The sequence below is a fragment of the Pituophis catenifer genome, unplaced genomic scaffold (genome assembly GCF_029215685.1).
Source record: "Pituophis catenifer annectens isolate HBS135680 unplaced genomic scaffold, rPitCat1.0.hap2 SCAF_3, whole genome shotgun sequence".
Classification (NCBI taxonomy): domain Eukaryota; kingdom Metazoa; phylum Chordata; class Lepidosauria; order Squamata; family Colubridae; genus Pituophis; species Pituophis catenifer.
This window is the reverse complement of record NW_027256883.1, coordinates 182,369,164-182,396,252: the sequence shown is the minus strand read 5'-3', so window position 1 is coordinate 182,396,252 and position 27,089 is coordinate 182,369,164. Positions and strand designations below refer to the sequence as shown.

Sequence of the window (27,089 nt, the reverse complement as noted above, 5' to 3'; positions counted from 1 at the left end):
AATACACTACATAAACATAGTTCATAATTCATAAAAAATAATCCTGCAATAATATAAAAAGAAAGAAGAGTTTAAATAACAGTAGCCTTGCAGAACTTGTCCCGGTTCGTCGTATATGAAGCTTATTTGGGAGAACAGGACCGAGACCCTCTAATGCAGTGTTTCTCAACCCAGCGCTGGCTGGGGGATTCTGGGAGTTGAAGTCCACCCATCTTCAAGCTAACAAGGTTGAGAAACACTGTTCTAATGGATTTTAGATCTTTCAATCGAGGTGATAAAACTCAGGACAACCACTAATCGGCAACAGACAGGAAAAAAAAAACCCAAGAAAAATTAGTGAATACCAACGTTGATCTCCCCCCACCCCCCACAGTCCCCCCAGGCAGCTTGGATGACATAAAATCTGAAGTGCTGCCTTTGATTCCGGAAGACGATATAAAAGCAGCGTTTTTCTCTTTGCTGACGTCGCTCAGAGCGATTCCCTTCTCTTAGCTATACAGCACAATACAGTACCGGTACCTAGTTCTGCCCAAAGACTTCATTTCCCGTCATCCCTTAGGTAAATAAAAAAAAAATACTTCCTGTCGCCGTCCCACCTCGACCGGAAGGCGTCCCCGAACAAAGCTCCGAGAGGAGAGGAGCTTCCTGTTTTGCGTCTGGCCGGGGCAAGAGCGAGTATGGCATCCACCATAGGGGGTGCGGGAGCTGCATTGCCGGCCCTATCACCACCAACGGACCCCGTTTCCTGCACGCTCGGCCGGCGTGGAGCAAAGCGAGGGCCGATCAACATCTTGGCCCAGCTTCGGCATGCACAGCTCAGCGGCCGGGGCCTGACGCGGGGCTCACAGGTATTAACAGGCTCGGCTGGACTCTCTGCGGGGTGGCTGGGCCAAAGCCGGGGTGGGGGTTTCGGGACGACAGGCTTCCCCCCACTTGGAGGATTTGCGCTGTCCTTGGCTACGCCCTCCTTATTCGGAGGGAAATAATGAGCAGCAATAGGAGATGCTCCGGCTGGAACTCCGTCCGTTTTCAGTTGATGGGGAGGGCGATAGCTTTTGTGCGGAGGTGGGAACCTGGTCGCTTTTAGCTAAAAAAATAATAATAAATGACATAAGGATGCGGTAGGTGGAATTGCGGTTGTGAGAATTGCTGGCGTCCTATTCTGTATGCAAGGTACACAATAGGTGCCTGTATGCAAACTCCCTTTCCTGTTGACGACGATGATACTTTTATCCCACTTTTCATATAACATAAAAAAATTCAAGCTGGTGAACCTACCTAATACTGGGGGATTAAAATAGGACATGTCTCCTATTTTCCCCCACAACAATAACCCTGTGAAGTGGGTTGGGCTGTGACTAGCCCAAAGTCACCCATCCAGCTTCCTGAGCTCCCAGGAATTGCTGCTGTGACCTGCCTCTGATTTGTGTTTGATGTTTATGTACCAGAGCAGAATGTTGGCAATGACAGATGTTCAGCAACTTATTACAAGGTGTTCGGGTCAACTGGAGTTGATGGGTGACGTCTCTTCGTTTAGTCTTGCTCTGATACATTCAGACATACCGTCAGGTTATATATATATAATCCAAAACTGAGAATGATCCATAGATCATTCATATGAAACATGAGTGTTCATGTTTCATATGAAACAGTGACAGTTCATATGAAAAGATATATAATTCTGCCACTGAAATAATACATTCAAAATTCAATTTTTAAAAAATCCAAAATAATAGTGACATTCAATTAATTAAACAGAATTTGCTTTAATTGTATGTTACATTGCAATGGCAATGAACAGTAAGCTCTTTAATATTACTTTCATGTATAAATTCTTCTTATTTATTTTATCTTCCTGGTTTTTGATTACACCCAAAAGAAAATACTGAAATTTAGCAAATGGTAATAATAATAAAAGGTTTGTTTCCTTTCATTTTTTTAATGGTATGCAGCCACTTTTGAGACGTGATTTAAATTACAACTGCCAAAAGTTGTCATTTTAAAACAGTATGGAAAAACTGACATTATACTTCACGTTAGTTGGTCCTAGGGTATTAGTTTTTTTAAAATGGATTTTATACCTATGGGATATGTTTCCCCACAGGTGTTCAGATTGTATTGTACTTTACCTTTTGTTAGAGAGATTGACAGTTTCTTTTGTATTTGCTTTGCAGCCATAATCTTTTATAATGCATATTTAAATTATTCTTTGCAAATGGTGATAGAGCAATAAACTCTACCACTTAGTTTTTTAGATTATATAAGTGGCTGTAAATTACATTACTCCTATTTTAGATTTCCATTGCTGTAATACCTGTATGAAGCTGCTCTTGATAGCTTTGTTTAAAAGATTGGAAAAGAAAAGTGGGGAAATGGGAGAAAATAAAGCATTAATTTTATTCCACCAGAACAAAATTCTGAGTTTAAAGACATTTTCATATAGAAATTAGAAAGATTAATATTAAAGATTGAGCTATAGCAAATTGAAATAGCTGAAATAGCTGAAATCCATATATATTATGTATTGTATATTGATCAATCATACAAATATTTTCTATTTTTATTCCTCAGTGAATACTGTACTGTGTTTTTTTTTAAAAAAAGACATATAACCCCCCCTTAAATCTTAACCCCCCCTTAAATCTTGTAATCTTCAAATTACAAGTTGAAACTTTTTAGCTGACTACGTCATTTTAACCTTACTGCACTGATATATCTGTGGCACACATAACAGTCTTTTACCAATGTATTTGATTTAGTTTCCATGCTTTTGGCTATTGCAAGTGAGATTAAGTTTTAAATTTCTGTAAGAAAGATTAAAATACTAGTATAACAAAATATTCTCATAATTTTTAGCCGTGGGTCTCCTTCTTTCAGAGCTCATTCTACATTAGAATTTTAAAGAGTCTTTTACCAACATCTGGATGGCATTAAAATTGCCACATTCCAAAGTTAATTATCAGGGTTTAATTCTCCAAGAAATTGTTCTTAATTTTTTTCTGAAAAAAATGTATTCTCAATTCATTGATAAATTATATATTAGATTCTCAGTACATAAAATGCAGGCAGTTAAAGCCCCTGTGACTCCAGTGAGAGAGGAGCTATAGATATACAGTATCTCAAGCCTTCTTGACCTGAAATGGTGGAAAGGGGCAACTTTGTAAGACTTTTTATTCTGTCCTTGGTTTAAAAACTATCAGTGAAATGGATCAAACATTCTTTCCACTTCATTGATTTCCTTTGTAGGTATTATTTCTGGTAGCTGTCTGTCCACCTGAGCAAAGTGCTTTTCTAGCTTAGACTGACAGACAGTCAGCAAAAAATAATTCTTAACTCCCTATAGCCATCAACATTGTGTTGGGTGTGTTAAGTTATATTATGAATAAATAAAAATTAAGAATTTTATTTTTTGGTTCCTTTCCTTATTGTCTTTCCATTTCCATCTTGCTTTATGGTAGATTAGTTTAATATTAATAACATTAGTAATATATCTTCCTTTTGAAGATATTTTATTTTAGGAGTTTTTTATTTGTTGCATTAGATATCTGTCTTTTTAATTTGTTGTTAGTATTTCGCATTGCCTGGAAATCATCTTTATATGTCTTTATATTTCCAACAATTCTCATCTCTAAAATACTAGGACACAAGGTCTCTTCTGTCTATTTCTATTCTATTCTATTAATTAGACTTCTATACTGCCCTTCTCCCGAAGGACTCAGGACGGTGTACAGCCATATTAAAACACATAGATCAAATATATCAAAATATATAAAATTTGGCTTAAAATTTAAGACATACATACACCCCTTATAAAATCCATATTAGGCCAATCCGGCTTGCTGGAACAGAAGGGTCTTCAGGGCGCGGCGAAAGGTACGCAGGTTGGGGCTAAGACGAAGCTCTAAGGGGAGCTCATTCCAGAGGGCTGGTGCCCCCGCAGAGAAGGCTCTCCCCCTGGGTGTCGCCAGTCAACATTGTTTGGCCAATGGCACCCTGAGGATCCCCTCTCTGTGGGAGCATATTGGGCGCTGGGAGGCTGTTGGTGGCAGAAGGCGGTCTCGTATATACCCCGGTCCTAAGCCATGGAGCGCTTTAAAGGTGGTCACCAACACCTTGAATCGCACTCGGAAGACCACCAGGAGCCAGTGCAGCTCGCGCAGGAGGGGTGTTACATGGGAGCGCCGAGTCGCCCCCATAACCACCCGCGCGGCTGCACTCTGGACCAGCTGGAGCCTCCGAGTGCTCTTCAAGGGGAGCCCCATGTAGAGAGTGTTGCAGTAGTCCAGACGAGATGTGACGAGGGCGTGAGTGACTGTGCGCAGGGCATCCCAGTCCAGAAAGGGACGCAACTGGTGTATCAGGCGAACCTGATTAAAAGCTCCCCTGGCCACGGCCTATTCTAAAAACGAAATAATTTATAAAATATTAAATCAGAAAGCAAGTAAGAATTGATGTTGCTTAATTTTTAGTACTCTATTGTTGTATATTTACAAAAATACATGAAGGAAAAGTGAATGGTGGAAAGGAAGAAAAGTTAGAAAAAGTTATAATTGGATGGGATTGAAATATTGGTTTTGTAGTTTTAAGTATATATTGCTTTAGATGGGTGTATTGTTTTGAAAAACATAGGATTCTGTTCCTGTTTATTATAATTGTGTTTATATCCTACTGCTATCTAAATTGATTTTCAGTAATTTGTCATTAACATTCATGTATTAGTGGTTTAGTGCAGTTCTATTAATACTATATTTTAATATGTACAGCTAAACTCCTTTTAATATTTCTAATATTTAATATTTCCTTCAGCCAGGTACTTCAACATGTCACAGTGTTACAGAACAAAAATATTCCAATCCTCTTATATAATATCACTTCTAGTAAAGTGTAGATTGTGAATTTTATAGAGATACTTGCCCGTGAGGAATGTACAATAGATAACAAATATTTGACAATACAAGCAACAGAAAAGGCAATACTTACCGTATATCACTGCTTAAAACATGACATTCTGTACCTGAAATCATGTTTAAACAGTATCTCACACTTCCACTGCAGTTGCTTTTTATAGCAAACTTACGTTTGCAGTGAGATCTATTTATATTTAATTATGATATTTATTGGGGTTTAGCATAGATGAAACATCATAATGTCTTAAGATCTGTCTGCTACTATTTATATCAACACATAACATGTAAATCATTTGTCACATTACATGTACATAGTAGCTGGCATTAAACATCAGTTTTTGCGAGAAAAAAAAAGGGCAATGGTATTTATTTATTTTACAAATTTCTTGAATCATGCTGTCAACAAAACCCTGGGCAATGTACAATGTAATGAATGCTTAGAAAAAAACGATCTTTCCAACACCCTTCCCCAAATCAAAGCATAAGAAGCAATGGTTGCTCACTCATTATTGGATTCAATAATTGGATTCAATGGATTCATTATTGGATTCAATGGCTTCTTTTAAAAAGAGTTCAGTGCCTTCCTGAATGCTAAGAAGGGACCAAATGCATCTTTAAGGCAGTTTCATGACATCAAGGCAACCATCAAGAAAGCCTATTTTCTGATCTATATCTCTCTCACTTCTCCTTGGGATAGCATCACAAGCAGAGACTCCCTAGAGCAGGGGTCAGCAACCTGCAGCTCTGGAGCCGCATGTGGCTCTTTCACCCCTCTGCTGCAGCTCCCTGTCACTCAAAATATGTGTCACAACCACCAATGTGTGACACCCACCGGCACATGATTTTATTGAGTTTTTCAACCCCCGGTAGGCCAACCATGGGTAAACCCAAGAAAAGTTTCAGAAGAAAACCATGTTTAATTCAACTACATATGCTAGTTTTGTGGCTGCTCAAGAAATAGTCAGGCACGGGAAGGGTTTTGTGGTTCCCAGTGTTTTCTTTTCTGTGGGAAACAGGTCCAAATGGCTCTTTGAGTGTTTAAGGCTTCAGACCCCTGCCCTAGAGGCTATCACAGAATGGGCAGAAATATTTTGGAGGAAGAACCCCGAGATAGCTGAAGCCTCATAAAATTAAGAGCAAAGTAATCTAATATCAGCAGTGAATTTACAGTGTACCTTAAATCTGTTTAATTGATACTACATTACTAGATTTATAATTTTCAGCATTTCAGTAAAAGTATTTGTCATTTTAAACTTCCCTGAATAAATATCAATAGCTTTCTTCTGTAAATGATTCCCATTTGCTTGGTACTGAAGGCAGTTGTAATTAAGGTCACACGGTATAGTTTATCTCAGCATACAGAACCTCTTTGTATTTGAAATAGCACTTGAATAACAACTGTATTTTCAAATCTTGCATGTTATAGAAAACTTTACATTTATGTGGAAGCACTGTTGGCATAAGAGAATAAATATGTATAGTGATATTACTTTGAAGGGAATAAACTTGAAATATTACCTAGAATACTTTTTATTCCAATAGTGAATGCAGAATATTTGACAGTAGGATTGCTTGCTGCATCTAAGTGCCACAGATTCTCTGATGGCTCTCACTTTGCAAATGATGGTATTAAAAAGACGCATAATTGCATATGTCTAAGTTTAGTCAACATATAGATGCTGTTTTGTGGAAAGTTTTATTTGAATCCTATTTTGATTGCTTAAGCAATTGAGTTCAAATTGGATGAAATTAAAGTAAGGATATCCATTTTTTTCAAGCCACATTGAGTAAATATCCTGAACACCAACAAAACTTAACAACTATATACATTCTGGCTGTTTACAAAATGTTTAAAGCACTTTTCTTTTCTATGTATGTGTATGTATGTATGTATGTATGTATGTATTTATTTATTTATTTATTTAGTATAACTGCCCATGTCACATATATGACTGTAGGCTTGTGTATTAAATTTGTTTATGTATTGCATTTAAAAAAACACTTGATTTTGCTTTGATATGATGCAATCTGAATATAGGACATCCGTATCTTTCTTGTCAGGGTCAGATTACTCTCTAATTGGCCTTGAGTTGATCAGTGCTACCAACTCTGCAGGGAGGAGGACCATCTTTTAATACCAGCAATCATAATTATTTTCTTGAGCCACCTACAAGAGCTGGAAATTGCAGTTGTTCTGCTCCTCTGTGATAGGGCAGTTCCTTTCAATAGAAAAGGAAAAAAATGAGTCTTAAGCCTATAGATCAGAGGTCTTCAAACTTGGCAGCTTTAAGACTTAAGGCACTCGAAATTGGTATTAATTGCAGCAGAATATAAGTACAATAAACAAATAAATACTTTTCCCTACCCAAACATAGCCCCTGCCAATCTCATATTACCTTTTTCATATATGCTCTTGGCATTTCCTTCCTGTTCACCAGATGGATGAAGTGCCTTTAAAAAAATAAATGAAACTTGTGTGCAATGGATATTGTGGAATTTTCTTTGCCCCAAGAAAATCAAGTACAGTTTGCAAAAGCCAGTGGACTTTATGTTGCCAGGCTAGGGATAAAGCTCCATTGTTGGGGACTTACACTAGTTTTTAAAGTGAAGGACTGCATATTGTTACAAAGTATTGCATAGAGATATTTTGTATCAGGAGGGACCATGATTTTGAGATAATGTAATCAAAGTTCTTACTGCTTTTCTGGGGAGGGGAGGAAAGTTTGTAAAGAAACATTTATTTGCTATATTTTTAAATTGTGTTTTGTCGATAAGTATTGTGTCCAAGATGTTTTGCAAACGCAAGAAAGAGATTCTATCATTAGGCCAGCAAATTACAAAGAAAGAACATGCAAAGAAAGGGAGTTCAAAGACAGATGAAAATATGAGTTCTTTCAAAATATCCCCCCAAAAAGTTCATAATGTTAAATGGGCATTTATGTTCTGTTTGTGCAAGACTGAAGTTTCCATTTATTTATTTTTATAAAACTTTAATAATAAAACTTCAGAAAATGAATCCTTGCATTAAAAAGCAATCAATGGCTCACACCCTTTAAAGGGGGAAGAAATGTTATTCTTGTTTCACTGCCACAGATGAATGGGGCTGAGTGTCCTTTGTGAAGAAAAATCCCTGCAGTTATTCCTTCTCTGGGTAGATAGAAAATAAACTTAAGAAGCAGGGTGGATTTGATTTAAATCGAGTCAATTTAAATCATGATTTAAATCATGATTTAAATCACTAGTAAAAAGACTTGATTTAAATCAACTCGATTTAAATCATAATTTTTAAAGAGCAACTGTCATCTCTGCTACTCCTTTGACCCGCTGTTGACTCACCGATAGTCCCAGTGTTGCAGAATATACAGCCTTGTGCTACATATCTAAGCTCCATTTCATGCTAAATAAACTAAATTATTTATGTATCTTAAATAGAAAACTATCTTACGATAGATTTTTACCCCAAAAGTTTTTTATTAAAATAAATTCAATAAAAATAAAAAAAATCTGATTTAAATCAAAAAATCCGATTTAAATCAAAAAAATCCGATTTTTTTTTATTTTTTTAAAAAAATCATTGATTTTTATCCACCCTGTTAAGAAGTATACTGTGCTTCTGAGCAGAAACTGCTGAGACACATTTAAATGAACAATATCATTAAAAATAGCAAATATAGGCTTTCAAATATGAGACTGATATGATTGAAACAATCCTGAAGCTCAGAAAGGCTTCTGAAATAATGGTTGACTTTAAAATCTAAATATTAACCCTCTATCCTAAGGGGGAAAATGGCACATGCATATTTAAGGTATAAGTAGCAGGTGTATGGAAGAGTTCTGTTTGAAGTGGAGTCTGTGAGAATGTTAAATGCATTATGCATCTTGCAAATATGAAATTTGCTGTTTTATTATAGTGAACTACAAAAATATTTTCCAGTACTTTCTCTTACCTTGTTTGTTATATTTATTTAGTCTTAGTTACATTTTTTACTTCGTTTTTTTTTTAACAAAGAAAGAATGGATTTTATAGGGGTTTAGTAATTAATGCGATAAACCAACATTTAAAAAATGGCTGATGTGGTCACATTATGATAGGACAAGAAATGATAATTTCCTAATTTAATTCAGCAAAAATTAAGGGAAGGATTACGTTCTCTTCCTTTCTTTGCCAGCTCCCTACTCTTCCCTAAACACCAAATTGTAATATTGTCTTCTATAAGCTACAGTTACTTTAATAAAAAAAAGTGTGGTGAGAGGGAAATTACTGATGATTGATAGATACATAAATAGAATCCAATAAAAAGTATAAGAATCCTCTGCTACTGACATTGATTTTGCTGTTTAAAATGTTTTCATTAGTTGTGTACATTTCTTGATTTTAAATTGTGAAAAAGCAAAATAATTCTTCAAATTATCATTAATTAAAATTCTAATTCTATAGCTCACGGGTGTCAAACTCGATCGTGTCATGTGACACCACATGACATATAGTGATGTGTTTTGCCTTTGTGGAGCCGGGGTGGGTGTGGCCTGCACAAGGTGCATCCAGCCCCGTGGGCCACCAGTTTGACACCCCTGCTCTAGCTAATATTCCCATCGTCTGTTCAGTGTAGAGTGGTTATAAGACAAAAGGATTTTTATAACCATACATCTGAATTTATTTCCAAGAAAAAGAAAAAAAAATCAATAATATTTGGAATTGTGATGAATTGATGATACGTGAAACAAAGATCCATATGCCAAAGAACTGAAAGAACGCTCTTATGTGGCAATAATCTTCAATGCGATATTTTGTCTTTCAAAGTTAGAACTAAATTGTAAACTCCTGTGTTTCTGATAGCATAAATAGAAAGTTAAATATATGTGTGGCACCCAAATTCTAATGATGCCAGAAATTGGATTAATTTCTGGTGCAGTGGAAAACTGGAGAAGTGATCAATTTAAATAATCTGGAAGCATAGTAATAAGTATTCTTTAATGATAAAATAGTTGGAATCTGAAACTCTGTCTTGCAGATCACAGGAGCTTTGTTAAAAGAAAGAGACAAACAAGCAAAGTGGAATGGAATTCCTTTGCTCTTACAAAAGCTCTATGAGACGAGCCATGCTAATAGTGATTTTTCTCAAAGTCAGAGCATCTTAAAGGTAAGTTTATTGCTCATTTTCAATTAAACATCACTGTGTTAAATCTGTTCTTAATCACAATCATCAACAATATTAATAACTTATTGTGTAATTCATTGTACTACAAAATTGCAATTTTGTATAATATATATTTAGAATACGTGGATTAAATATCAAAAGTTACTGTGTAATTTGTAATGTTTAATTTGTAGCATATTCTGTATGCATGATGTCAGCATAATGTCCCAACTCACACTGCTCTGTTCATACTACGTTATTTTATTTAGTTGTATTTCATGAACTAAACATTCCCCATTGTTATTTAGCCTTTCTTCATGGAGAAAATGTTTCAAACTATTGATAGTAGAGATGATGCTGACTAGTCCAGGCTATCACTGCTATACAAGCAATTTAAAATTTCTGTTTATTAGCATATCTAGAATGATTTTGTTATCATGCCCCTTTATATGTATATAGGGTATATCTATATATGAAACATAATTTAATAACTCTCATTCTACATTATTAAAACTAAATCATGTCCATTTTCTTCAAAACATAATTATGTACAGTTGTAGCATTTCAATTCCAGCAATTTCCAAGCATCAGTCCTTGTTTAACAAGATACTAGAATATTTCGTCTGTCACTTTCTGTGCCTTTTTCAGCTCTGTTGTAGCCTTTTAATATATTTTTTCTAACAATCTTGAAAAAATTCAGTATTGCACTGTTTATCATAACCCCAAGGTCTATTTCTTGGTCACTCATTACTAGCTTAGATTCTGGAGGGGAGGGGTCTTTGCTTAATGTGAAACCATTTCATTTGCTTTTATTGAACTGCATTTTTCATATGAATACTCATTATTTTGGGACATGCCATCCAAATTTTGTAGACCAGTTAAAAATAATCAGTTTAAAGTATTGGCCTTTTGAAATTTAATATACTAATGTACCATAACTACAATATGTTTTTGTTTCTGCCAGGAAATTTCTCCCCTCCTTTCTATGGAAGCCATGGCATTTGTCACAGAAGAAAGAAAATCTGCACAAGAATCTACTTTTCCAAATACATATACATTTGACCTATTTGGAGGTGTTGATGTAAGTGATACTCTGAGTCAGTTTTGCCTTCAGTACAGAAACAGGTTCTCAAGTGCTGTGACATTCTAATCCATGGTAGTGAAAGGAAATATTAATGTTTGTCCAAGGCAGGAAGTGAAGACTCATCACTGAGAAATAGTAATTTGGAGAACACAATCTATCATCTTTTAGTTTAGAAGAGGAAAGATTAAAAAGAGACATAGTTGCATATAACATATCAAATAAGAGTAGGAGGCCATGGGATAGTAAAGATGAACGTTTTGCAATTTCACTATGCTTTGTCATCTTTTGAACTATAAGGAAGGATTTTGGTCTTCTGAAATCTCTCTTGGAAAGAAGAACATATGTTTAAAAGCCAGTGAGTTCATATAGTGTAAAATCTGAGAAGAGTGAAAACCATTAATAGAAATATACAAGGATATTTAAAGTTGTGCAATATACTTGTAATTTATGCTATCTAATGCAGTTTGAAGATTATTCTCCAAGCACTTTGTCCTATCCTAACAAATACAAAAAAAAGTAGCATAGTACTATTAGCAAAGTATCTCTGATATAGTCATTCAAGTAACTGGAGTTCTTGAACGTGCCTTAAAATGTCTTTTTACATCTTATCCATGTGGCCAACCATCTGGTATCACCCAATCTCATTGCCTCTAATTCAAGCAAATAACGTTTGTTCAAACAGGAGTTCATTAATTTCTAATGTGGTTTGCCAACCAGCCATCTGGGCTTGGTTAGCTTCTGGGGAAACCTTTTTTCAATGCTAGCAAAGTTAATGGGTGACCCAACTCAGAAACTGAAATTGTGGAAAAGTTACAGCGTAGACGTAGAATATCTGGAAGTATATGCAGTTTGTCTCTAGTCAATAGGATGCAACTGATTGGCTATGAGATGTATCATTTTTATTGTATCTATTATAATCATATGTTCAATCTTAAATATAACTTCATGTTAATAGAATATGACAGTGATTTATGATTATATTAGCTTTGGACTCAATTAAAAATCATTTATTTAGTACAAGGTCAAGGCTAGGGGAACAGCATATTTTATCTCATTAAATATAAATTTACAAGGATGTTTTTAATTGGTTTGAACTAAAGAAGTAAAGCTGAATTTAAAGTTGATAGGGAAGAGTCGATAATTCCTGAAAAATGCAGGAATGTGTTTTATAAAGGTGGAAGTATCTATCTTTCTCTCAATAGCTTTGATATAACAAGCAATCACTAGCCCAGGCTCTTGTAGTCTTGTCTTACCCTAAAAACTGATAATAAAAACAAATTCCATATAATGCTTAATTTGGGGGCAATGAGATTTTCCCCCCAGCTAACTAGCACAAAATATTTAGGATTTATATATTCAGCAATTATTTTGTATTACGTGCAGTTTAAAAGTATTTAAAATAGGGCAGTATTTCTTGTTAAATGTACATGTGATCCTAATGGATCACATTAAGAAGCCAAGGCTAACCAGTGCCACATGATTTAAAATTAGCTTCCCTGTGTTAGCTGGTTTGGAAGCCAACAATTATAATTCTAAATTGGGATATGAAAAGGTTACTAGGTTATTTACCTCTTCTGACAGAGAAAAGGATAGAGCAGCATAAACTATCCATATTTCTCTGATTATAATGTCAAGTGGTTGTCAAAATATTCTTTTTTACCCCACACAAAATTACAATACAATTTACTGAAATGGATAAAGATTATTGACTAGACCTTGAAGTTGGTTTGTTTTTCTAGTTTAATGAACCTTAAACCTACCTGATCCAGGCATAATAGGAAACAGTAGTTACTTCACAACAGCTTCTGTCGTCTTCTTATAACTTCTGTATTAGAAGAGAGAGCACAACGCCAAAAGCTTGTGTATTTAAGTATGAACCCAAACATTGGACAAATATTCTATTAAAACATGGTAAATTTTATGAAGAGATTATTGTAAAGTTTGGGCATTGGATCTTTTATAAAGTAAGGTAAAGTCTTGTTCAAATCAAACTGATGATTTTACAGATATATAACTAGTTTTCTAGTAGTTGGAAAAATACTAGTAAAAGAAGTGGTTTGATATTGACTTGGGGGATGTTTTCAGTTTCCCACACTAATTATAACCCCAGGATCTGCTCATGGCCTCCTATCCAAATATTAACCAAGTTTGGCCTTGCCTTTCTTATTTGGAAGGGATAAACCAGGTGCCTACCACGTAGCTGAATGGAAGTTTTGTGTGTGCAACAAAAAAGAGTTTGCTTAAAATCAATTGCATTCGCTATTCAAATAATTGTTATACTAGTTTGTTAAAGTAAATAAAGTAATTATCTAATTCACAGCTTCTGGTAGAAATACTTATGAGGCCAACATTTATTACACAGAAGAAGAAACAAAAGAGTAAGTAAACGTCTTGTCTCTGTCATAAATTCTTTTTTATTTAGTGTCAGTCACAAGTGCAGGTTTGGTACCAGTTGTTTGCCAATACTGTACATTTTCTGAATTTCTAAAATTTACAGCTTTTAAACTGATAGATCTTAAATATTTTGAGTCATATGTTAAAAGATTAAATGAGGTCAGTATTTTAATACCAATAATTTGGTATTTGTCATTATTTCCAAAAGTTTGCAAGATAAATTATAGTTTAGTCACTGTGGAACATTTACACAAATAATTTAAAACATGCCTTATATTTGTTATGTGAATTTAAATTAGTACCTCTAATTGTTGTCTGTTTACATTGAGCTTTCATTAAATTTGTTTTTACTTTTATTCTAGTTTACTTTTATTCTATTCTACCCATTAAGAATTAATTAATATTTTTTTAAAAAAATTACAAATATATGTGTATCCCATCATTATGAAGGGATAAGCATGGATAAAGCAATATAGCTGTTGTTTTTTTAAAGGGGGATTCTAGTATCTAAAATATATAAAAGTAGACACCATAATAATAATCATAATAATAATTACCATTGAGATGGGTGACTGATGGTAGCTTGTTAGCCATTTATTTATAATCCCCCCCAAGTATACCATTAACCCTAAGTTTATTGGATTTTAACAGCTGAAATACCTGTTTTTGTTAGTATTTTTTGTATTTATGATATTATGTAACATATATTGAAATATAGACAGAATGAGTGATCTTAAAATACTGTATTTCAAAAAAAACCCCACTAATAAGAATATTATGTTTTACAGTAAGTGATGACCTTATCAAGGACTGTTTAAGCATATTGTACAATTCCTGCATATGTGTAAGTCATATTCTGTATACTAAATTTTTTTGTTTGATTATACCTAAAAATCTTACTTAATTTAAAAAAATAACATAGGATTTCACATAATACAGTAGACATAAACACATTGGCAACTGCATTTTATCTCGATATTGTCTTTTAAAGAGGATTTGTTGATATATGATTAATCATAGGACTATTTAAGAGTTTAGTAATGTGGAATTCTTTGCTATTTTGTATATTTTTAATTCCAGATTGAAAGTTATTTTCCATCAAATAAGCTTAGAAAATGTGTTACTGTGATTATTTTGGGATTGCTTTTGATACTTTCCTACTGTGTTCCCAAACTATGGAATCTACTCCATCAATAATAATAGCACTTAGACTTATATACCACTTCACAGTGTTTTATAGCCCTCTCTAAGCAGTGTACTTTTAGGAAAGGAATCAAGATCTTCCTCTTTAATCAGTATTTGCAGTTGAAGCTAGTCTTTTAGGTATTTGTTTTATGTTTATGTTGCTGCGTTAAATGCCCCACATACAGAAATATGGGATAGTAGATAAAATAATAAGAATAACAAAATCTATAACAATAACAATAGCTAACTATTCCTAATATAAACATTATCGGCATTATCAGCAAAAATTTTGTTTATATTATTTTATGTGTGTATATTTTTAGCAGAATGACAGTATTGTCATTCTGCTAAAAATATACACACATAAAATAATATAGGCCTCAGAGATTTAAGGAATCCTCCAAAACAGATATGAGACAGATATTTAGTTTTATAACATCAATCTTTCTGAAAAGCACTTTATCAGTTTCAACCTAGTGCTGAAGAGTTTAAATAATTAAATATAGAGCATAAATCTATCAATGATTCCCTTATTCCATTCAGTCATCCAGAACAGTTTAATTAGAATCCAGAAACATACATTCATTATTTGTTTTTACTATAGATTTATTTTCCTCCTTAATACACTCGTAAGAATTATCAGTTGAGGAATACCATTGTGGATATTTTATTCAGAGATATTGCCAATAAATAAATAATAAATTATCCCAATAAATAATTGGGATAAATGCTTTCTTATTTTTGTAGACTGAAGGAGTCACTAAACGATTGGCAGAAAGAAATGATTTTGTGCTGTTCTTGTTTACTCTGATGACAAATAAAAAGACATTCCTGCAAACAGCCACCCTTATTGAAGACATTCTTGGAGTTAAAAAGGTTTGTCAATAATCCTTGGAAACTATCAATGATTTATATAGGCACAGGAGCATTAATTTTGGAAAGTTTTTGAATCCTTCACCCATGTACTAATTCATTAGTTAGCTGAGAAAATCATCCTTCTTGGCAACTACATTCAAAGTTTACGCAGTTTTCTGATGGCCTTCAAAGGCAGCATCATATAGAATGCTTGGCAACAGTCCAAGCAAATTATGCTAGGGATACAGGTGATCCTTGAGTTATGACCATTCATTCAGCATCTCTTTGAAGTTGCAACAGCACTGAACAAAGGGACTTATGACCAACCCTCAGAGTTCCATCCATTTAAGCACCGCACAGTCATGTGAACAAAATTTGGATGCTTGGCAACCAATTTGCACTTACAACTGTTTGCAACATCCCCCAGTCATGTGGTTACTGACCTTGTCTGCCAGCTTTGCCTAAACAAAATCAATGAGTAAACTAGCAGGGAGGATCGCAAGTCACTTGGTTAAGTGTCATCTCCCCCAGCATTTGTTTGTTGCCTGCAGCTCACCCACCCATCGCTTACTTGGGCCTTCCTGCTCTTGCACACAAACATACACCTCTCAGCTTCTCTGAGCTCATGCCACATTCCAGCACTACCCCAACTCGCTGGAGACCTGTCCCAGGCTTCCCAGGCCTCTTGCACTTCCCTTCGGCACCCTCATGCTCCTTACCTGGGACTCCCTCTGCTTTCCGCTTAAGAACCTGCATGTCTTGGGGTTAAAATGACAACCAGGACTGCCCAGATCACCATGGTTAAATGATGCGGTCATGTGATATTGCACTTCACGACCACATCACTTGATGATGGCAGCCCTGGTCCCAATTGCTTTCATAACTCAAGGACTACCTGTATGGGTCCTCACACTCCAGATGGGGTTGCAGTTGGCATATTAGGTGAAGTTGGTTAAAGGACTTCTGGCTATAGCCTTTAGTTTCCTTTCCATTAGTAGCTGTCATTTCAGGAGGATCTCCAAATCACAGATTTGCTTCCTCAGGAGCAATGCTATCTCCTTGAGAGACACCATTACGATGGTGGATGGTAGTCTGTGACGGACAAAAGTGGCTGTCTCAGGGGACAGCTACCCAGTTTTCTTTCTTCCAGACTCTGGGTACTAAAACAAGATTTCTGTAGCACCTCCAGCTGGGCCTGGGCTGACAATTGAATAGTGATAGGAATCGCATTTAGGCTTATATACCACCCCATAGCGCTTTACAGCACTCTCTGGGCAGTTTACAATGTAAAGCATTATTTTGCATATTGCCCCCAACAATCTGGGTCCTTATTTTACCGATCTTGGAAGGATGGAAGGCTGAGTCAAGGCAAGGTTGAGCCCCATCAGGATCGAATTCCAGGCTGTGAGCAGAATTTGCCTGCAACCCTGCATTTTAACCACTGCACCACCAGGGTATGTATCATTGGTATATCAAGGATGCCTCATCCAAAATTACTTATATGACTTCTCCCAGCGGACATTCATGCAGACATTAAATAGGAGAGGAAATAAGACTGAACTGTGCCACATCTACACAGGATGAGAGTCTTCCCTGCAATCACTGAGTTGCCATGGGCATCTCTTTTGCTTGGTAACACATAGACTCTACTCATGCTGTGACAGATGTGGTAAAAGGGGATGGACAGTGCCAAATTTTCAAAGTTTATAATAGCATGCTTTGAACTTTGCACACCTGATATCTTTTTAAGGAATTTTGTAGAATTTCTAATATGCTTCACCTAAAACTAAAATAAAGTCCATGTACTGAAAGCAATTTGTTTATATGTTGTTAAATTATTCAGAATGGTTAAATAACAGAATGTAAGAAATGTTAGCAATTAAATTGTGAATTGCCTCCTTTTAGGAAATGATCCAGTTAGAGGATATTCCAAATCTCGCCAATCTGGTCTCCAGTTTTGACCAACAGCAGCTAGCAAACTTCTGCAGGATCCTTGCTGTTACAATTTCAGAGCTTGACACTGGCAGTGATGATAAACACACACTACTTGCAAAAAATGCTCAACAGAAAAAAAACTTGGGTCCTTCTCGAGCAGAAATAAATCAAGGTAAAATGATTCCTTTCATTGTTAAATATTCCAAACAAGAACACTCAGGAAAATAGAAAAGTTGGAAAGAATGATGTGCTTTTTTTCAAATTTGTAAGTGTGCATATTGTAGAGATAAGTAATCTATAAGGGGTCAGCAGGCACAACTCAACCATCTGAACTCTTGGAGAATTGTAGGAGGTCATGTGATGACTCAGTTAAAGGGTGGGACTGCTTTTTATTTTTAAGAATGGTAGTGGGAGGGAGAAGCTTCTGGAAGGCAGCTATTTCCATTTCTGTCTTAATTCTATACTTTCATTCCCTCAGCTCAAAATAGTGCTGTAGAAATTCAGTGGCAGTATCATCAGATTTTGCTGGTGCTATTTTGGGGAGGGCCACAAATGGATGTAGAATATTTTGCCAATTAGGTGCTTCCTGCTATCTAACATTGTTACTAAATAGAAAATTGAAAAAATAAAGTAAACGATTTTTCTACCAAATTTCATTAATATGATATCAGAGTGCTAGGGGTCCACAAATGTGGTTGGGGGGTATATCAGGAGCATTTGGGGGAAGGGGAAGGGGGATGAAAATTATCTCTCCAGGGAAATTTAACAGCATAACTTCTCATTTAAATTCAACCTAAAGTTTTCACTTTTTTGCTTGCTTGCTAAAATAAATGTCCTGACTACTCAAATTCTGTAATGTTCTTTTATTTAAGATGGGAATATTAATATAAGTTAGCTAAAATAATTCATACGTTTTTCTGCAATTTAATATAGGGTTCTCTTTGCTCTTTGCCTTAGCTACCCTTCTCAATATACCAGGTTTCATTGAACGACTGTGTAAACTAGCAACCCGAAAAGTATCAGAAACAACGGGAACTTCCAGTTTTCTTCAAGAGCTGGAGGAGTGGTACACCTGGCTAGACAATGCACTAGTTCTTGATGCACTAATGCGTGTGGCAGATGAAGAAACAGAGCAAAGCAGCACAGGTATTCAGCACACGCTAAAAGAGCCAGTTCTTAACATGCAGTTCTTTTGAAGGATCTACCCCGAAATTAGTAACTCTAAGCCACCACATTTAAACATCTTAACTGACAGTGTTCTAATCTTATGGTGAGATGGAATAGTTTGTAATAGCTTTTTCCTATTCAGTCATTTCAATTAAGTCTGGGCAAGATTTCTGTTTCTTCCATTGCCATTGTGTTCTCTTTCCTCCTTTACACCCAAAGCTACTCAGTAAGTATGGCTAGTCCTCGACTTACGACCATAATTGAGCCCAACATTTCTGTTGCTAAATGAGAAATTTGTTAAGTGAGTTTTGCCCCATTTTACAACTTTTCTTGCCACATTTGTTAATGGTTGTTAAATGAATCTGGCTTCCCCACTGACTTTGCTTGTCAGAAGGGGGAATCACATGACCCTGGGACACTGGAACTGTCATAAATATGAACCAGTTGTCAAGTATCCATATGTAAATCACATGACCATGGGGATGCTGCATTGGTCATAAGTGTGAAAAATGGTCATGTCACTTTTTCAGTGCTGTTGTACATTCGAACGGTCACTAAATGAACTGTTGTATGTCGAGGACTACCTATACATAGCATATCACTGCTGCTGCCATTATTTGTATTTAGTTATTAGTTACGTTTTTATTTTACCTTTTCTCTTAAGTACTCAAGTTGACTTCTGTAGGGATTTTCCTTCATTTTATTCCCGTAACAGCAGACTTGTGAGATAGGCTGAGAGGGGCAAAGTTGCTCAAACTCACTCAGTGGGTTTCCATATGCAAGGGTGGCCTTGCACCTGGATCTCCCCAGTCTTAGTCCAACAATCATAACCAATAAAGCACACAGCTACCCCTTAGAATAAGAGTCTTTCTCAAGCACTGAAGCTGGGGAAGAGCAGAACTATCATCAGTAAGGAAGAACTTAAATCACACTCCAGAGAAAGAGACCCAAACATGTATACATGATTGCACAGTTGGACAGTTAATGAGGATGGGATCCAGGAAGTTCACACTGGGGTGATGCAATGTCTTATGAAGGCTTCTGCATTGAACATTTTTCTGCTTTTAGAATCTTCAGATGAGAGTGGATTTGCCAACACCTCAACAAGGAATCAGCTTCCTCAGTCCATGAAAATTATGCATGAAATTATGTATAAATTGGAGGTTTTATATGTGCTCTGTGTGCTTTTAATGGGAAGACAAAGAAATCAGGTAATGTATTACTATTTTTTTTAAGATATTCTCTCCTTGAAATCTTACAACCTTTTAAAAACTAAACTTAGTTTAGTTCTCAGGACACTGTTGATCTTTTTTTAAGTACTTATTTTTAAACCTGCACATTTTTATTCTCTGGGATAAAATAGAAATGCTCTGAGTCACTGTCAGTTCATGTGCCTTACATAACCATTAGACAAAGGGTTTTTGGGTAAAGTAACAAAATATGAATTAGAATATGTCTTTACTATTAAGAATTTACTAATTGAGAAAAAAGTTTAGATAAGAGTTTATATCTCCTAAATCAGGTACCAGTATATTATTTTAATAGGAAAATAGCAAATATATACCTTACTATTACACCTTCCTTTTACTAAGATGATACCAGATGCACTTAAGGACTTATAACTAATTTGTTTCTAATCAGTAATGGTATTTATTTATTATTCCATTCATTCAATTTCAATTTCCCATTTTAAACAATGATTCTGGTGACTTCTAATTCAAATATGTTTATATGCTACAAAAAAAAAAACATTTTAAAACAAAAAAAATCCAAAATAAATATACATAGCAGCTGAGATACTTGACCAATTAACTATAAAGCCAGGAAACAGGGCCCTTAGCACATTCAGCACCAGGTTTTTAGAGCTCTACAAAAGGCTAACAAGGTTGGGAGATAAATATTGTTTCCTTCCAATATTTGAAGTGATAGATAAGGTGAATTAACTGAATGCTCTTCTTCTTTAGGTTCATAAAATGATTGCTGAATTTAGACTAATCCCTGGCCTTAATAATTTATTTGATAAATTAATATGGCGGAAACATTCAGCATCAGCCCTTGTTCTGCCTGGGCATAATCAGAACTGTGACTGTAGCCCGGTGAGTATTAGTTTTATCCTGGTGACAAATTTGCCATAAATAACCATATGACTGTCCTAGATGTAAGGCAGGTCACAAAATATCAAGAAAGCTGTAACTATAAAAATACCCTTTTCACATTGAGTTCTGTCATGGGGATAAATGACTACATCAATATATTTTCTTGGTGACACTGAAATTGTTTGCTATTGCTTTTTATATTTTTTTATTTGTTTCTTTTGTTTTATTTATCAATCTAGCTCACATTCCTAGCATTCCCTGGAGGCTTTTTTTCTAAGTACTAAGCAGTCTCAGTCTTCTTTGATATCCAGGTCATGGAAAAGTTTAGGGGTAGAAAATAATTTTGGAATGAGCACAGGTAATTGGTAATTTTCCTTATTACCACGCCAAGACTTTAGCTAGCTAACAACATTTCTTTAGGAGTGTTAACCTATTTTAAATCCACCATAGGTAGTAATTCTAAAATCTCTAGAATCCATTTTTAGGTTTGGAAGAATCCTGGCATATTTGAGATAAAAAGGCAGATTCCTTTGAAATCTTAGATGTGTAATGCCAAATGTATGTAGCCTTGGGATACTTTTTATTAGTAAATTGTATTTTTTATTACTAATAGTAATGTAATAATGAATGCAGTCTCTCAGCTCCTCTCCAAGTTGGTCTCTTACTAGGCAGGTATGGCATGTGTGGCCAAGATGCCCAAAGCTCAGTCTTGTGATATGACTCTTAACGAAGTAGACAGGGTTTTCTGAACCATTACCTGTTTGTTGGATCAGGTCCATCCTGGTTATAAAAGCAACCAGAAAGGTAACACCATATTGGGATATGGTAGGTGTCAGCCCTGCTCTACAAATTGCACTGGCTGCCAGTTTGTTTCCAGGTGCAACTGAAAGTGCTGGTTATTTCTTAGAGAGCCAGATATAGTTATCTGCAGCCTGCCTTCTCCCATGATGTCTGCCCAGCTAATAGAAGTCAATAGAGTTGGCACACTCCTTTTGACTAAAGCATCTTTTAGGATCTAGGATGTGCATCTTTTCTATCCCCTGCTCTCTGGAATGAGGTTTCCGCCTGAGAGCCAGGTGGCTTCTCCATAATGATAGAAGGATTTAAAGACTTGACTATTCTTCTAGCTAAGCCTGTCAAACTGGTGACCTGCAGGCTGGATGCGTCACGCACAGGCCACGCCCACCCCAGCTCCGCAATGGCAAAAATGTTGCAATACATCATGTTAAATCATGTGACACAATCAAATTTGACACCCGTGTTCTAGGCCCAGGGCTAGGGCAGCTGGAGCCCTTTGTTGAATTCATTTGTAGAATTCATGTATGTATTTTTCTGTATTTTTAGCTAGTTTCTCTTGTTCTCAATTTTACTTGTTCTTTAATTTGGCTTTCCCTACATTATTCATATTATATTTAATTCTGTCAGTGTTGGGCAGTGCCTAAATTGCTGATGCTGATGATTGCAGTTCATTAATTTTATTTATAATTAACCTTCCTTCTGCAGGATATTACCTTGAAAATTCAGTTTTTGAGACTACTTCAGAGTTTTAGTGATCATCATGAGTGAGTATATGTTTGTCATCCTTGTTGCAATTTCTCTGTACGTATAGCTTAACAGTGAACATTTTAACTTCTAATACAGTCAGAAGCTCCTCAAAAATAACAACATAGCCAATCATGTATACAATACCATATTTTTCGGGACTATAAGACGCACTGGAGTATAAGACGCACCTACATTTTTTTTTTTATAAAAAGTTTTTTTTATTTTTTAGACAAACACACATACAAATATTTTCTTTGAACAGAGTATTTGGCCAGTTCACAAATTTAAACAGTGTTTAGTTATTTCAATTAAATTTACAATTTCTATATTTCCTTTTTGCCATATTTATTCCTCATCTGTTTTTTTAAAAAATCAATATTACCCTTCATCCTCATCTCTAATCTTAATCAAATTAATTTTTTCCCTTCTATATTATACCCTTTTCCATTGTCATCTATTTTTATATCCATCCTCACATTGGTTAATTATGTAATACTATTGTTTAATACAAATTCAACATTTTAATATAAATCAATTAATTATATAACTATCTTTTTTTGTATATTAATCAATATGAAGATGAATATTCCAATTATTTCCATGCAATCCAATTTCTTACAAATCAATTAATTATATTTACCAATAATAATAAACCAAATAATTTTCCCCATATATTCCTCCAAACCACAACTTAACCATTTCTATTTTCAACACAATATACAATTAATAGTATCTCAATTATTACAATTCCCTAGTTAAATAGAGCTTTCCCCTTATGTTACTCATTTTCACATCTTAAACTCTCCCAATAACCCAAATAGTTTTGCCCTTATAATCCTCCAAATCACAACTTAATCATTTCTACTTTCATCACAATATACAGTTGCAACAAAAAGTATGTGAACCCCTTGGGATTACGTGGAGTTTTGCATGAATTGGTCATAAAATGTGCTCCGAACTTCATCTAAGTCACAACAATAGAAAAACACAGTCTGCTTAAAATAATACTACACAAACATTAGATGTTGCCATGGTTTAATTGAACATAACATGTAAACATTCACAGTGCAGGGAGGAAAAAGTATGTGAACCTTTGGACTTAATAACTGGTTGACCCTCCTTTGGCAGCAATAACCTCAACCAAACGTTTCCTGTAGTTGCAGATCAGACCTACACAATGATCTGGAGTAATTTTGGACCACTCCTCTTCACAAAACTGTTTCAGTATAGCAATATTCTTGGGATGTCTGGTGTAAATCGCTCTCTTAAGGTCATGCCACAGCATTTCAATCGGGTTGAGGTCAGGATTCTGACTGGGCCACTCCAGAAGGCGTATTCTGTGCTGTTGAGGCCATTTCTTTGTTGAATTACTTGTATGCTTTGGGTCATTGTCCTGTTGCATCACCCATCCTCTGCGGAGCTTCAGTTGGCGGACAGATGGTCGTACCTTTTCCTGCAAAATGTCTTGATAAACTCTGGAATTCATTTTCCCATCAATGACAACAATCCGTCCAGGCCCTGAGGCAGCAAAGCAGCCCCAAACCATGATGCTCCCTCCGCCATGTTTTACAGTGGGGATGAGGTTTTGATGTTGGTGTGCTGTGCCTTTTTTTCTTCACACATAGTGTTGTATGTTCTTCCCAAACAACTCAATTTTGGTTTCATCTGTCCACAGTATATTTTGCCAGTAGTGCTGTGGAACATCCAGGTGCTCTTTTGCAAACTTCAAACGTGCTGCAATATTTTTTTTGGACAGCAATGGCTTCCTCCGTGGTGTCCTCCCATGTACTCCATTCTTGTTTAATGTTTTCCTTATTGTAGATGTGTCAACAAAAATGTTAGCTAGCGTGTGCCAGAGATTTCTGTAGGTCTTTAGCTGACGCTCTAGGATACTTCTTTACCTCATGAAGCATTCTGCGCTGTGCTCTTGCAGCCATTTTTACAGGACGACCACCCCTAGGGAGAGTAGCAACAGTGCTAAACTTTCTCCATTTGTAGACAGTCTGTCTTACCGTGGACACATGAACATCAAGGCTTTTGGAGATACTTTTGTAACCCTTTCCAGCTTCATGCAAGTCAACAATTCTTGATCGTAGGTCTTCTGAGAGCTCTTTTCTGCGAGGCATGGTTCACATCAGACAGTGCTTCTTGAAACCAGTAAACCCAAAACAGGTGTGTGTTTTTAAAGGGTAGGACAGCTGTCAGCAACACATCCAATATCATCACACTGATTAGAGTCAAGGTTGGCTCACTCCTGGCTCCAATTAGCTCCTGGAGAAGTCATTAGGCTAGGGGCTCACATACTTTTTCCTCCCTGCCCTGTGAATGTTTACATGGTTCAATTAAACCATGGCAACATCTAATGTTTGTGTAGTATTTTAAGCAGACTGTGTTTTTCTATTGTTGTGACTTAGATGAAGTTCAGAGCACATTTTATGACCAATTCGTGCAAAACTCCACGTAATCCCAAGGGGTTCACATACTTTTTCTTGCAACTGTATAATTAAAAATATTTCAATCGTTACAATTTCCCTAATTAAATTTAAAAATTTCTAGCTGTTATCCAAGCTACAACTTAATCCTTTTTACTTTCACCACTATATACCATTAAATATGTATAACATCTTTCTCTTTCATTTCTTTTTCTTTTTCTCCCTTCCCATTCTTATTTTTGCCTTTTTCTTTCTCCTTTTTTTCTTTTGTGTTTTAAAATCTTGAACTCTCCTCTTTTGCCCTAAATTTCTCATTGTTTGCACCTACCTTTTTTGGTGAGGGAAAAGAAAAAGAATTCTCCCTCTGCCTCTGCCTCTGAGCAATTTTGCCTCATTACAGCAAACAGCCTGCTTTACTTTCATTTTTGTTTTCAACATAGCTGGATTAGCACAAGGAAAAAAAATCTGCTCCAGCAATTTACCTCTTTGCAGCAAGCAGCAGAGCCCTGCGCAAAACAGCTGAGAGCAAATCAGCTGAGAGTCAGGAGGCCGATCAAATCAACTTGTGCTAATTAGGCTGTGCTGAAGCTGAAAGGAGCTGTTTTTCTTGCTGTTTGCTTGCAAGGAGGTAACTGTTGCAAGGCAGAGGCCAAAGGGTGGGGGCCAGTGGGTGGACAGGGCTACATTCAGTGTATAAGACACACCTAAATTTTCACCCTCTTTTAGGGGGGAAAAAGGTGGGTCTTATACTCCAAAAAATACAGTAATTGCCTTTGATCAATATTTATACATGTCACATATTTAAAACTTACCGTACTTTCTGGTCTATAAGACGCTCGGAGCATAAGACGCACATTAGCTTTAGAGGAGGAAAACAAGAAAAAAAATCTGCCTCTGCCTCCCAGCATCTATCCGGTATTCATCTGGATAGCGTCCTTGCAGCAAACAGCCTGGTCAGCTTCAGAATCTTATCGCAGCCCCAGCATGAGGCTCATCAGGGCTCCATTAAGTTGCACCCACCATCGGTCAGCTGGGACAGGAAGTGACGTTTTTTCCTGTCCCCAGCCTCCAGAGACTCCTAGAGAGGTTCCTAGAGACTCCTAGAGAGGTTCTGTGGTTTCTTGTCAGTTTTTTTCATATATAGATACATAGAATGAGATTACTAATTCCATTCCCTGAACCTTCAATGTCCCAAACTGTGAATGGGCCATGAGGTTACTCAATATATTTTGCCATTGTTTACTCCCTAATATTGTTTTTATAAACTGACCATGTCTTGGCATTATTGCAGACGATGTCAATTTTGGAAATAGCAAATAAATAATGCATTGCATAATGGAGGTGTTCATTCATCTGTTCTAATGTTCATATTAGGAACAAGTATCTACTTTTAAACAGCCAAGAACTTAATGAATTGAGTGCAATCTCTCTAAAAGCCAACATCCCTGAGGTCGAGGCTGTTGTCAACACAGACAGGTACAAAACTGTAGATTTTTCTTCATAATTTGTTTCCTGAAGTAATCTTTGTATAATAGGTCCATTTTACCTTGTCTTTCTCGTGAATACTCAGCGGTCAGTCTTGTACTCATTGCAGCTTAAATATAAATCTATGCCACTTTGATTGCAGAGAGAACTTGATTTTTTAAATACATCAATTTTTAAAATTCAGATAGAAAAGATGTTGTAGATTGTATTATATTGCTGGAAATTTCTAAACAGTCCAAATGTGAAAGCTATATAGGGAAATCTGACACGCGGACCTTTACTTTCTGTATAAAAGTGGGCAATGTACTGTACAGTATTGAAGACGAGTATGCTGAATAGTAACTTTATGGCTTCACGTGGCAGCCCACTAGTTTACTCACTGTCACACCTTCCTATACTTTAGAAGTTTAATTTGCGATGGGAAAAGAGGCTTGCTAACCAGACTTCTTCAAGTAATGAAGAAAGAACCAGCAGAATCATCATTCAGGTGAGTTCTGCTCTTGTTACATAAAACAGTGCTTTGTCATAAGAGAATCTGATCTTTGGGGCCTGCAGAGAATGTATTTCATTATCCTCTGTTAAAAAGTTAAATTGAGAACATGGCAGTAAACTCATTGTTTTACCCTGCAATGCTTCAGCCCTGCCATGGCATTAAAAGTTGCTTAGTCTCCAGAAATGTTGGCTATCAAAGCCTTAGATCCAAAATAACATGTTCTTGTGAGAGAGATCCATGCATGTAGTCAGAGATAGCTATGAGATTTTTTTTCCTAATGATTTCTCTTAGTAAGAAGATGCACAAATATCATTTTCATTCTGAGGTGATAAAATTGTATGCTTTTTTGCTATGGCAAACTTCCAGTTATATG

At 35.9% G+C, this 27,089-nt stretch overlaps 1 protein-coding gene across 1 annotated transcript in view; it reads left to right on the top strand.

Annotated features, from left to right (window-relative positions):
- Positions 1-677: 677 nt before the first annotated feature.
- The window catches only part of TRPC4AP (transient receptor potential cation channel subfamily C member 4 associated protein), a 34,711-nt gene continuing 8,299 nt past the window's right edge, over positions 678-27,089 (top strand). The window contains exons 1-13 of the mRNA XM_070941661.1: positions 678-848; positions 9,920-10,048; positions 11,010-11,126; positions 13,450-13,507; positions 14,312-14,367; positions 15,456-15,584; positions 17,469-17,670; positions 18,456-18,644; positions 19,734-19,876; positions 20,630-20,761; positions 22,265-22,323; positions 26,113-26,214; positions 26,627-26,710. Of these exons, the coding sequence (XP_070797762.1) occupies positions 678-848; positions 9,920-10,048; positions 11,010-11,126; positions 13,450-13,507; positions 14,312-14,367; positions 15,456-15,584; positions 17,469-17,670; positions 18,456-18,644; positions 19,734-19,876; positions 20,630-20,761; positions 22,265-22,323; positions 26,113-26,214; positions 26,627-26,710 (1,571 nt within the window). The remainder of the gene's footprint in view (positions 849-9,919; positions 10,049-11,009; positions 11,127-13,449; positions 13,508-14,311; positions 14,368-15,455; positions 15,585-17,468; positions 17,671-18,455; positions 18,645-19,733; positions 19,877-20,629; positions 20,762-22,264; positions 22,324-26,112; positions 26,215-26,626; positions 26,711-27,089) is intronic.